The sequence below is a fragment of the Entelurus aequoreus genome, linkage group LG04 (assembly GCF_033978785.1).
Source record: "Entelurus aequoreus isolate RoL-2023_Sb linkage group LG04, RoL_Eaeq_v1.1, whole genome shotgun sequence".
In the NCBI taxonomy this organism is placed as follows: Eukaryota; Metazoa; Chordata; class Actinopteri; order Syngnathiformes; family Syngnathidae; genus Entelurus; species Entelurus aequoreus.
Window position 1 is genome coordinate 35,547,400 of NC_084734.1, and position 13,927 is coordinate 35,561,326.

The following is a 13,927-nucleotide window of genomic DNA, read 5'->3' on the forward strand; positions in this document are numbered from 1 at the left end:
GCTTACAAACTCAGAGTAACTGGAAACAGGAGGACTTTGACGGCAAAAAATATTTTAATGAAACATAGATATTTTTGGCTTTTGTTTAGTTATTATGTACTATTGACTTTGTCTATGGATGTTCTCATTAATCCAGGCCATTGTATTCTCAGGGAATTAAATCGATCGTAACCGGACTGTTCAGTTTGTCTTAGAAGATGGTTCGCCTCTCATTCAAGTAGGCTTTATCAGTTCATGCTCGTAGACTTAAGATTGGTCAGATCTATGAGATTTAGGACCCCCTTGAAAACGAGATGCTGCATCTCTAGGGGCCATCCTGAGTAAATTTAATTGAAATCTAGTCTAGCTGCTGTTGCCAAAACCCCAATTATTTATCCTTACCACAAGAATGGTTCCGCCCTAATGTAGTAATAAAAATACTACCACTACGGGCCCAAAATAAGTCGTTAGACTGGAATCACCCATGTGAGCATACCATTCAGTTGAAGAAATGGCACCAAAGGAGCATCTGTGACTGGAATGTTTCTAACTCCTGTTGTTTGTTGGAGGCTAAATTGCAGTCTTTTAGAAATGGTAGAAAGGACAGTGTTGTATGTGGGAGACAGGTGGTGTCGCAGACCAACTTCTCTGTCAGGGATGGTTTATCAACCATGGTTTCCATCAGTCCCCTTTTGAACCATCTATCCTCCCTGTCCAGATTCTGGACATGTTTGTCCTCAAATGAGTGCTTTCTGCCTAAGGTGCAGGTAGACAGCTGAGTCTTGTCCTGAAGTGTTTGCCCGCCTATGCTGTGCCATGCGTCGGCTTAGTGGTTGTTTTGTTTCTCTAATTAATAAATAAGTGCATACATCATTACACTGGACAACATACACCAGATTGTTTTTGTGGGTGTGGGGTGTACGGTCTTTGGGATGCACTAGTCTCTGTCTCAGAGTGTTGCCTGGTTTGAAGTGTACTGGGATGTTGTGTTGGTTGAACATTCTTGTGAGTTTCTCAGATAGACATGATACATACGAAATGACAATGTTCTTGCGTCTGTCACCTTATTCTTCCTCATCCACTTTTTTCTTTGTTCCTTCAAGAACTGGATGCACTTTTCACAAACGACCAGCTGGGGTAACCTCAAGTTTTGAGGACTTCCCTCAAATGTGTATACTCTTTTTTTATTTGGCCTGTGGGCTGGTGGCAACCCTATCAGCTCTGTGTGTGTTCCAGTTGGTGCTGTCTGTCAAAAAGTAGGTATTGATCAGTATGTGTGGTTTTTCGGTAAACGCCAACATGGAGGTCCCTTTCCTCTCCAATGTGGATGCCACAGTCCAAAAAAGGCAACTTACTGTCTTTGACATCCTCTCGCTTAAACTTGATGTTTTTGTCCACTGAGTTAATGTGGTCAGTAAAGGCTTGCACTTCTGGGCTACTGATTTTAATCCATGTGCCATCCACATATCTGTACCAATGACTGAGTGCTGTTCCCTTAAAGCTCAGAGCTCTCAGTGTCCTCCTTGTAAAGGTTTGCCACAGTTGGTGATACAGGTGAACCCATGGCACAACTGAGTTTGTGTCTGTAAAAAGTTCCCATGATTTTGAAGGACTTTGATGAGGGGCGGAACATCTTCTTAGACAAACTGATTGATTAATTGAGACTTTTATTAGTACATTACACAGTACAGTACATATTCCGTACAACTGACCACCATGTACCTAAATTGTAACACCCGAATACGTTTTTCAACTTGTTTAAGTCGGGGTCCACGTTAATCAATTCATGGTAAAACAGTTCAGTTGCAATCGATTGAATGCCCTGAGAATGCTATTGACTCTGATTTGCTCAAATAATTGTATGTAATAAAATAGAATAAGGAAGTAGTTTAAATATTGGGCTGATATTGTTAAACTCACTCACCATAAATAAATTCAAAAATGTAAAATTAATACATCTATATTGGTATTGGACGATCTCACTCATGGATGATCGGAATCGGAAGCATGAATCCCTGATCGGAACATCCTTTACATTGGTTTCCTGTCCACTTTCTCATGCCCCCAAATCATTAGAATGTTTTTAATGAGTTTTCAGGTTTGGGGAAATAACAGCCTTTGATTATTGCCTGCTCCCAATTAACACCGTCTATTTGCAGTTTGATAATTAGAGTCCTTATGATAAGCGTGCGGGCAGCACGGTGGAGCAGGGGTAAGTGCATATGCCTCACAATAAGAAGGTACTTGGTTCAATCCCCGGGCTCGGGGTCTTTCTATGTGGAGTTTGCATGTTCTCCCCTTGACTAGGTGGGTTCCCTCTGGGTATTCCGGCTTCCTCCCACCTCCAAAGACATGAACCTGGGGATAGGTTGATTGGCAACACTAAATGGTCCCTAGTGTGTGAATGTGAGTGTGAATGTTGTCTGTCTATCTGTTTTGGCCCTGCGAAGAGGTGGCGACTTGTCCGGGGTGTACCCTGCCTTCCGCCCGAGTGCAGCTGGGATAGGCTCCAGCACCCCAGCGACCCCGAAAGGGACGAGCGGTAGAACATGGATGGATGGATAGATGATAAGTGTGCTAGCTGGTGGAAACATGGCATGATTTAAGAAAAGACAAGGCTTTTAAACATACTACTAGTATGGTAATCGTACATTTTGCCAATAATGAGCTAATCAAGCTGCTTGACACTATTAAAAAGTGTGGTAAATGACATGCAAAATTCACAAAGTGTTCAAAAGTGAATTATAGTTAAATGTTTTCATGCTATAATGATAGGCATACTGTATACTGTACACACATTTACAATACAGTAAAATGCTGCAGTCCTAAGCTGCAGTTTTTGCTCTACAGCCTATTGAGCGTCGCTAATGATTTGGCTTCAGTTGCACGGTTTACTCTGTCCTCTGTGACCGCCTGAGGTTCACATGACACGCCGCTGTTCGTCTTTACTCGGGAAGAAAGAAAGAAAGGAAGACATGAAAGGCGAGCGAGGGCAAATATTGACAAGGTTACAGGAGAAGTGGGAGTCGGGGGTAGGCGGGGGAGGCGGTACAGGAGATAGATATCTAAAGGAGAAAAAGACAGGAGGAGAATGGGGAAAATAGCCTGGAGACACATTCTGATTATCAGTGAAAAGTATTTGCTCCAATTGCTTTCCATACAAAAACAGTATGCAGACATCCGTGCATGTGTTCCAGGTCATCTCCACCTTTGAAAAGCACATGTAAAACCCCATCCAAACACACACACCAGGCTGGAAGCGAAACACTGCATACATCCATGAATAAGCTTCATTGAGCGAGCCTCTATTGACGGCGCGCCATGAAAAAGTAGGACATCTCCCGTTACCAATGTGCACAATTTCTCGCTTCCGCTATCGATTTTTTGTCAATGCGTCTTCAGACAGACTCATCACTACTGTCATGACTGTCTGGATCATCATCATTCCCTCGGCATTCATAAAAATAACAATAATGTAACCTGTGAATGTATTTAGGTAAGCTAGCTGACTGACCATGCACTAGACCAATTGTGTATGATCAGTTGGGTAGCATTTTTACACACACACACACACACACACTAATGAGTCTCTTGCATTAGGTTTTCCTATGAAACCGATACCATACTTGACCTTTTTAAATAGTGCAGTACAATCTGTGGTCTCTCTCTCTTTCTTTCTGTCTCACACATACACACACACACACACACACACACACACACACACACACACACACACACACACACACTAGCACACACATTCTTGTATTTTTTACCTTCTTGAGACCTCCGAAAAATGCCTACCTCTTTAGGACCACCCTTTCTAGATGTATAAAGATTTGTATTTACAACATTTATAATACATACAGTACATGCTATACAGATATAAAAAAGCTTGTTGTGAAAAATGAGTTGGGAATTTCACAAGAAAAAGGTCACAATTTCACAAGAAACTTTTAGAATTTTGGCAGTATTATAATGAAAGTCGTAATTTTACTCAACACAAGTCAAAATTTTACAAGAAAAACTGAACATTTGTGCAATATTATTTCAAACGTTATAATTTTACTCAATGACAGTCGCAATTTCAGAAGAAAAGCTTAACATTTTGGCAATTTTATGAAAAGACCCAAAAGGGACAAGCGGTAGAAATCGGATGGATGGAGTAATTTTACTTGACAAAAGTCACAATTTTATCAGAAAACTTTAACATTTTGGCAATATTATAATAATAATATGAATTTCGCTTGGCAAAATTATGACAAAATTTTACTGTAGAGGCTAACTGTTAATGGCCACTATAGTCTTAGTACCGTATTGTATTTGTTCATCCTACGGTCCCATATGGGATGCGGGTTGTCTTACGTTAGCACCAGAAGTAAAAAAATCAGCTGTTCACAATGCCGTTTTTTTTCGGGGATGAATAGGGAAGTCCTTCTTTAGCTGTCATCTTGTTTTATCATATATTGATGCCTTTGCACCTGTCAATGTTTACTTTTGTATGCACATTAAATCAACCAAAGATCCTGACTTTGGAGCAATGTTCACAGACTCTAGTATTTGGCTCTCTGTTAGATGCAATGGTTTTCGGTATTAGGACCATGATTTTGGTCCTAACTTGTTTACCGGTCCTCACGTGGAAGGTACTTTTCCTTGTTGATTCTTCAAGAAGGGTAGAAATACAAGAACACACACACACACACACACACACACACACACGCACACACACCACCCAATGTAATTTCGGAGCCAACACTGAGGTGCTAACGAGCATGATGGCAGTGTGACTTCCTGTTTACAGTCATGTGACCAGACATACATCAATAGTATGTGTGTGTGGAAAAGCACCACCTGCTCAAAAGAGTGAGGGCCGTTTCACAGAACGCTAATCAGTCGTCATGAAACACAAGACACACAACTCTAAAGATAGACATTAGCGAGTCGAATCTCAGGTGAAATACAAACCCAGACAGGCGTGACCGTGAAAAGCATGTCTGATGTCAATGCTTGTAATTTAGCTGTACGTCAGGTTTTTTTGTACATCACAGCCCAAAAGCTTAGTCTTCTTTACAAGGCGAAGCCCGTCAACCTTTAAGAAATGTTGCGAAAACCACGCAAACTTGAACGCATCAGTCGAAATGTCGCGATATGACCACAAATAACAATGGAGAAAATAAAGGGTCTCCTGGTCATTTGACACCCCAAAAGAAGGAGTGGACTTTACCCCCTATTACCCCCGGCCCTTAAAAGTTTATAAGCAACAATACAGGTAACAGTCTAATGCAGGGGTGTCAAACTCATTTTAGCTCAGGGGCCGCATGGAGGAAAATCTATTCCCACGTGGTCCGGATGGGTAAAATCATAAAATATATGGATAAAGTTTATCTATAGCCTTTTTATTAGACATTACAAATTACATGATGGCGTCGCGTTTACACCCCACTCCAACTCTGTTTTACCTACCATAATGAATAATCATGATTTCAATATTGATAAAAATAATCGTAATTATTGTTTTGGCCAAATTCATGTGTAAGACTAGATTTCATACATGTACACTATTTTTATCTATATGGACAAAAAGTGAAGTTACGTCTTATGGCCATCAAGTACCACCTTACAAAATTCTTACATTTGATTTAATGTTTTTTTATCTGTTAGTCCATATTGGGCTATCTTGCACAATTTTCACATTCATTTTATTATTTTTCTACCATATTACTTGGTTTATAATGCTTGTGTTGCTTTAATATGTCCACATTCAATTTCTACTTGAGGTCCATGAAACAGCGTTTTTTTTTTTACAATAATGTTCCTTCGACAAAAGGAAATCATTTTCATTGTGTTGTTTGTCTTTTTTTTTTTATATAAACGTGGTTATAAGATTTCAGTATAAGTACTTTTTGAAACTTTTGAGTGCATTTAAAAATACCGCGCTAATAATGACCATGACAATTTGGGTCACAACGACCGATATAAGAACCTAATACAGATACACATATGTATATATATGTATATATGTATATATATATATATATATATATATATATATATATATATATATATATATATATATATATATATATATATATATATATATATATATATATATATATATGTGTACACATACATAAATACATACATATATACACACACACATACTTACATACACAAATATACATATGAATACATATATACATATATGCATATCAATATATACTGATTTTTTTTAATATTTCTTGTGCGGCCCGGTACCAATCGATCCACGGACCGGTAACGGGCCGCGGCCCGGTGGTTGGGGACCACTGATATACAGTATATTGTTCTGTAATATATATATATATAGTTTTTGTAATACATATATATATATATATATATATATATATATATATATATATATATATATATATATATATATATATATATATATATATATATATATATATATATATATATATATATATATATATATATATATATATATATATATATATATATATATATATATATATATATATATATATATATATATATGTATATATATATATATATATATATATATATATGTATATATATATATATATATATATATATATATATATATATATATATATATATATATATATATATATATATATATACATATATATATATATATATATATATATATATATATATATATATATATAAATCTCTTGCATTATATATACGGTAAATATATCTGTGTGTGTGTGTGTGTGTGTGTGCGTGTGTGTGTGTGTGTGTGTGTCTTGGACAGGTTTTGCACTGAAAATGAAATACTTTTTAAGTGCAATAACAATAAATAAAGTTCTATTCTGATATTCAAATGTCCTCCAAAAGCACACATTGAATTTATTTATTGAATTTTAGTGAAGTCATTCACAAAAAGAAAACATGGTGGCTATAGGCTACATGGAGCTAGCAACTACACCACAGCCGGTACACACATAAAGATTTTCTAAATCTCAGGCGATTTTTTTTATTTTTATTTGTTGCCATTTTGATCTTTATTTGTGTGGTGTGCTCCAATCATGTCTGAGCAGCACACCACACACATAATTATATCCCACCACCATGCCTGACATCAGCTGAAATCTCGCGTGAACAAATGTGAAGACACTTAGCAACCACCATAGCAACGACCTGAACACACAGAAACAGGCAACATGGAAGAGGACATGATGATGGTCTTGTTGGGACTGTTATTGACAGAAAAATACCGTACTACAAAACAGAAAAGACTGGAAAAAATAATGGAGACGGCGTGAACATGGCCTTAATAATTTATTAAGTGAGCTTGAGGTAAGTTTTTTAATGTATTTAATTAAAGGTAATAGCTGCTGTTATTAGCGTCGTAGGCCTACTGCTACAAAGGTTAATTGCATCAAAGCAGTTGATGTATTATGTTGACAGATTGTTTACACCTGCTACCTTGGTTCTAGCTCAGTCAGCTCGCTTCTCGATTGGCTACTTTCTGTACACTGCCACCACAATTCACAATGCAATGACTCAAGAGGCGTTGGCGTTCCCCACTGAACCTGAAGAGTTTTGGTTGTAAATATTAAAGACGTTTAATATTTACGATTGACCCGTTTTGGAACCGATTGCCGGGACAAATTCACTCTTAACACATCTCAGACCACAGGACAATCTTATCAGACAATCTTTTAAGACATAAGATTATCGGACGTTAGCGGTATTTGGTAGGAAGGGGCAAAATCGGGACAAAAACAGCCCAATTGTTATTATGTGTGTACCCTGCTTAAGCACACAAGCTCGACATACATAATAAATGTATTAATTGAAAAATATTATAGTCCAATATACAGCATTTGTCAAAACAAGTATCAAATAATTATAGTTGCATATTACTTACAGATACAAAGTCCCTCAAGGCAGAAGCGTATGAGAAAGTATCCAGTAACAAACGTGACTGCATCATTCGATTTATTGTGTCTTCCATTGACCTTGGATGTTGGAGCTGGGAATGAGGTCACTGCCGAGCTACGGCATGAGCGTTCCAACGTACAACAACAACACAACGTATACGAATGATTTAATCACAAAAAAACAGACAGAAGTGCTAATAACGGCTCTTACAAAAGATTCTATTGTAGTTTACACCCAGAGCCAACTCAGGGGTAGCGAGGACTCTGATTTTCCGAGTAAGAAATACGACCTTGGGGGTGATCCAGTTGAAACTTCCGACTAGGAACGTAGACATTTTGACATCCCAGTTCAAACTGAGTGATGAGTTTAACGTAATGCATTAATGTGGCCACTATGTGTCGTCGAAAAACCAATTACCACACGGTTAATAATAATAGGCAAGTGTTTTTCATATCTACCAATGTTTTCGGTTTGATTAATTTCACTTCATCATACATTTTCTAACATTCCACACCACAAATTATTAAACTAGGTATGATTCCTTTAAAATCGTATTGGATCAATATTGGTATAAGCTCATACTCAAAGCTCCAATATTGGTATCGTATTTAAATAACAAGCATTCAGATCTGAACAAGGAGTTATAAAAAGTGGCCGCTAATAATGTAGTTGTTACACCTGTCCTGATGTTCGGTCCGGTGCGGACCGTAGTAGAGGGGCACAGGGAAGACGTTCCCTTCAGGGTCAATGCCATTTCAATGCCTTTTAATTTATATTTTAACCTTGTAAAATTGTTCTTTGACTGTTAGTGTTTAATGTAGTGTAAGATTTTCTGTTCAAATAAAGCCAATATTGACATTTTTCGTACTTCCCTTTATTTGGAAAAGTATCGATATACATTTTGGTACCGGTACTAAATTATTGGTATCAATTGTTCGATATGAATTTAAACTATAACCATAACCATCCACGCATCACTAATGACTAATTACATGGTTACTCTGCCGATCTCTAGACATCACAGACACTCAACAACGGCACATTTTTTGCGGATTATAATTATTTATTTGCGAAAAAAAAAAAAGATTTAGTTTTTTTTTAATGCTTAGAAGACCTGATGTTGCCATCATTACAGATGAAAAGCGATCCAGACCAATTAGGTGAAATTGCATAATTTCCCACGGCACACCAGACAATACGTCACAACACACTAGTGTGCCGCGGCACAGTGGTTGAAAAACAATCCCCTATTAAGAGGGTACTAGTGTTGTAATGATAACAATATTTTGGTACTGGTACCGGTACTAAAATTATTTCGATACTTTTTGGTACTTTTCTAAATAAAGGTGACCACAAAAAAATTGCATTATTGGTTTTATTTTAACCAAAAATCTTAGGGTACATCAAACATATGCTTCTTATTGGTGTTAAGTCCTTAAATAAAATAGTGAACATACAAGACAACTTGTCTTTTAGTTGTAAGTAAACAAACAAAGCCTCCTAATTAGTCTGCTGATGTATATGCAGTAACATATTGTGTCATTTATCATTCTATTTTTTTGTCAACATTATTAAGGACAAGTGGTAGAAAATGAATTATTAATCTACTTGTTCATTTACTGTTAATATCTGCTTACTTTCTCTTTTAACATGTTCTATCTACACTTCTGTTAAAATGTAGTAATCACTTATTCTTCTGTTGTTTGATACTTTACATTAGTTTCGGATGATACCACAAATTTGGGTATCAATCCGATACCAAGTCATTACAGGATCATACATTGGTCATATTCAAAGTCCTCATGTGTCCTGGGACATATTTCCTGAGTTTATAAACATACTATACATTTAAAAAAAAAAACGAAAGAAGATGTTGTGATGCCAAAAAATATCGACGTAATCATAGTAGTATCGAATAGATACATGCCTTTTCTTGATATCATTACAGTGGATGTTAAGTGTAGATCCACCCATGGCGTTTGTTTACATTGTGACGCCGGTGAGCTACGGTGTGTAGTGAAGCATGTTTAGCTATTCCTCGTCCTGCAGGGATGATACTTGTAAGAAACTTACTTTATTTGTCGCCATGGAGGCGAGGATTAGTGATTTAGAAGTAGCTAAAACACTGCAGACGGCAGATGGTAGGTAGCCGATATCTAGCTAGCCATGTCTTAAAGCACCTCTTCCTGAGGACATTTCAGTGTTATAACTTCACCTTTATTGTTAGTTTTTAAGTCAAAATGCGTCCGTTCTCCCTTTTCTGTCTACACACTGTGTCTGCTTGTAAGTACTCCGTGATCGTGCGCTGCCGAACATGCTCCTCTGCTCGTAAACCAGGAATGACATGACGTGACGACGACGTGGGCGGGGGGGGGGGAGTAGGGGACCGGTACGTTTCAGAGGTGGCATCGTACCGAAGAAAATGATTAATTAGTATTGCGGTACTATACTAATACCGGTGTACCGTACAACCCTAGAGGGTACCAAAAGAAGTGCAGTTATTTTGGTACCATTTTTAACTTAACGATGCAAACAACAAAATAAATTGTACCGCTTTTACCATAGACGGGCTGTAAAACGCTTGCAAACGAGGCTATTAAAAAGACAACAGAGTGGCTTTTTGTTGAATGTTAACTTTTATAAACACAGTGTTACATAAAATGCATTAAAAGGCTGCATTGGTCGGACAGGCTTTGTGCACATATGTGTGTCAGTGTGGACCCTCTGTTGTCACATCGAGAGGGGGGTGGGTAGGCGGTAGGCTCAGTGCCATGGGAGGCCATTGGCTGGCGAGGAGACTCGCAGCATCAGCACATCCTTAACCCACTGCCCTTCTTTTACTCAACCATCCCCCCTTCCGCTCCGCACTGGCACCCAGTGGCATCGACACATGAATGTAAAGAAGGCCACGGCGGCTAGAAAATGGTTAAAGGTCACCGACATGATGTCACATGCAACACCGGTGGCAGTTGGTTTAAAACCCGTAGTGTGCACTCCGACTCTTTGATCAGGGAGAGGAGAGGTGCAATGGGCAGTTATTTCATCAATGAGTAGAAGTTTAAAACATGTCTATACTGTATGCGGCACGTCTCCACGCTGCAGAGGACAAAGAGACATGCATGCACATTTTTCACATCATTTTTTTCCATGAACTGTAATGAACCACAGCTATTGACATTAAACAATGATTGTCCATTTCAATATTTTTGCATTGTAAGCAGTTTTCCTGCAATAAAGCCCCAGACAAGCATGGATGAATTCCACCTTTCCTGCAGGTGTAACATGAGGAAGAATGAATGGGGTCCACTCATGCATGTTGTCCCCCTCCTTTCCTCCCCCTCCGTCCCCACATGGCTGGCCACTCACCTCGCAGTCGTACAAGTCGCTGAGCTGCTCGATGATCCACTCCTCCAGAACCAGCCTCTTCCTCAGCTCCTTGCGGTCGTACTTGACGGTGACTTTGCCGTGCTTCTTCTGCACCGGGTCGACGTCGGGTGGCGCGCTCAGGGGCGCCGAGCCCACGCAGCCCACCCCGGGCGCGGGCTGGAAGAAGACGCGGCCGCCGGCGGTGGGCAGCGGAGCGCTCGTCTCGGTGCTGGCGGCCGACATGGCGGGCGGGCGGGCGGCTGACTGGACTGGCTGGCGAGGCGGCGGAGGTGAGTGAGTGAGTGAGATAGTGAGTGAGTGGCTCGAACGGCTGCTGCAGCAGTTTGTGGAGTGGACCTGGCCTTTTAAACAGCTGCTATTTAAAGCGCAGACGCTGGAGTGGGCGGAGCTTATGTCGGCATGAAATGAGCAACTTAAGCACATCTATCTATCTATCTATCTATCTATCTATCTATCTATCTATCTATCTATCTATCTATCTATCTATCTATCTATCTATCTATCTATCTATCTATCCATCTATCCATCTATCCATCTATCCATCTATCCATCTATCTATCTATCTATCTATCTATCTATCTATCTATCTATCTATCTATCTATCTATCTATCTATCTATCTATCTATCTATCTATCTATCTATCTATCTATCGATCTAACAACATGAATTAAAGTTGCCATGTCTATATCTATAGATTATGACTACTTCTCCATTCAAGCGCATCTATTTTATGCTGCCTTATATTGTAATATATGGTAATTGGGATTGGTTGTATATTGTATACAAATATAATATAATATATCAATATATATATAATATATTGTATATATAATATGTAAATATTACATATACGTTATACTTTATATTGCTTCTATGGTACATTTTTAGTCTACTTCATAACTGCATTATCCTTTCCATCCTTACCCGTTCCCTCCTTTGTAACTGAGCTACTGTGTGGAGCAATTTCCCTTGTGGATCAATAAAGTTTGTCTAAGTCTAATGATATTATGTGTAATCTCAATAACAGGACGTTTATTTACTCAACTGCAGAGAGTGACAGGCATCTGCAAGGGAGGTTTTTTTTTTTACAAATGCAGTATTCTATTAATATAACAAATTATATTTTATATTTCTAATAGGGTTCTTTTCCCCACACACATAATATTTGATTAACATTTACAGTACCAGTCAAACCTTTAAAAACACCAATTCATTCAGCATGACGTGTAGGTGTAACTCGCCTGGTCCAGCTTTACAGGTGCCATGTCTGCTTTGTTGGTGGTTTGTCTATCTATCTTTTTCATACTTGCCAACCTTGAGACCTCCGATATCAGGAGGGGGGGAGTGGGGGCGTGGTTAAGAGGAGAGTATATTTACAGCTAGAATTCACCAACTCAAGTATTTCATATATATATATATATATATATATATATATATATATATATATATATATATATATATATATATATATATATATATATGTATATATATATATATATATATATATATATATATATATATATATATATATATATATATATATATATATATATATATATATATATATATTTATTTATTTTATTATACATATAAATAAAATAAATACTTGAATTTCAGTGTTCTGGAGGCTATCCAGTAGATGGCAGCATTGTCCTGTTTAACTTCTCCGTTCATGAATGAGTATATCATTTTGGCCACTGTGTTCAATGGAGAAGTCTGTTCTACAAAATGTACAGGCAACATACATACACCTTCCCCTTCGAACTTTCCTGGATGAACTGAAATTCTTGTTTCCATTCGTTTTGGAACTTGCAAGCGTATTTCTTCATCTTGCTCGTCGACGGCGTCGCCATGTCTGTAACTTCCTCGTTCTTCTGCTTCGTCTCCTTGTTGTGTGCGCAGTTGTGCACTCTACTCTCTAAAAGCCGTAGATGTTATGACGTCATTGAGCAGGCAAGCTGTTTATATTGTGGGAAAGCGGACGTGAGAACAGGCTGTCCCCACTCAGGTCCGCATTGAGCTGGAGGGGGCGTGGCCTCCAGCTCCGGCTGAATACCGGGAGTTTGTCGGGAGAAAATTTCTGCCGGGAGGTTATCGGGAGAGGCGCTGAATACCGGGAGTCTCCCGCTAAAAACGGGAGGGTTGGCAAGTATGATCTATCTATCTATCTATCTATCTATCTATCTATCTATCTATCTATCTATCTATCTATCTATCTATCTATCTATCTATCTATCTATCTATCTATCTATCTATCTATCTATCTATCTATCTATCTATCTATCTATCTATCTATCTATCTATCCATCCATCCATCCATCCATCCATCCATCCATCCATCCATCCATCCATCCATCCATCCATCCATCCATCCATCCATCCATCCATCCATCCATCCATCCATCCATCCATCCATCCATCCATCCATCCATCCATCCATCCATCCATCCATCCATCCATCCATCCATCCATCCATCCATCCATCCATCCATCCATCCATCCATCCATCCATCCATCCATCCATCCATCCATCCATCCATCCATCCATCCATCCATCCATCCATCCATCCATCCATCCATCCATCCATCCATCCATCCATCCATCCATCCATCTATCTATCTATCTATCTATCTATCTATCTATCTATCTAT

The 13,927-nt window shown here is 38.4% G+C and overlaps 2 protein-coding genes across 3 annotated transcripts in view; one reads left to right on the plus strand and one right to left on the minus strand.

Annotated features, from left to right (window-relative positions):
- Nucleotides 1–11,583, minus strand: part of ppp1r14c (protein phosphatase 1, regulatory (inhibitor) subunit 14C) — a 49,229-nt gene extending 37,646 nt beyond the window's left edge. Inside the window, exon 1 of the mRNA XM_062044708.1 lies at nucleotides 11,254–11,583. Coding sequence (XP_061900692.1) covers nucleotides 11,254–11,496 — 243 coding nt within the window. The 5' untranslated portion in view covers nucleotides 11,497–11,583. The remainder of the gene's footprint in view (nucleotides 1–11,253) is intronic.
- iyd (iodotyrosine deiodinase) overlaps nucleotides 1–13,927 on the plus strand; it is an 83,799-nt gene that overhangs the window by 57,864 nt on the left and 12,008 nt on the right. The gene's annotated exons all lie outside the window — the stretch shown is intronic.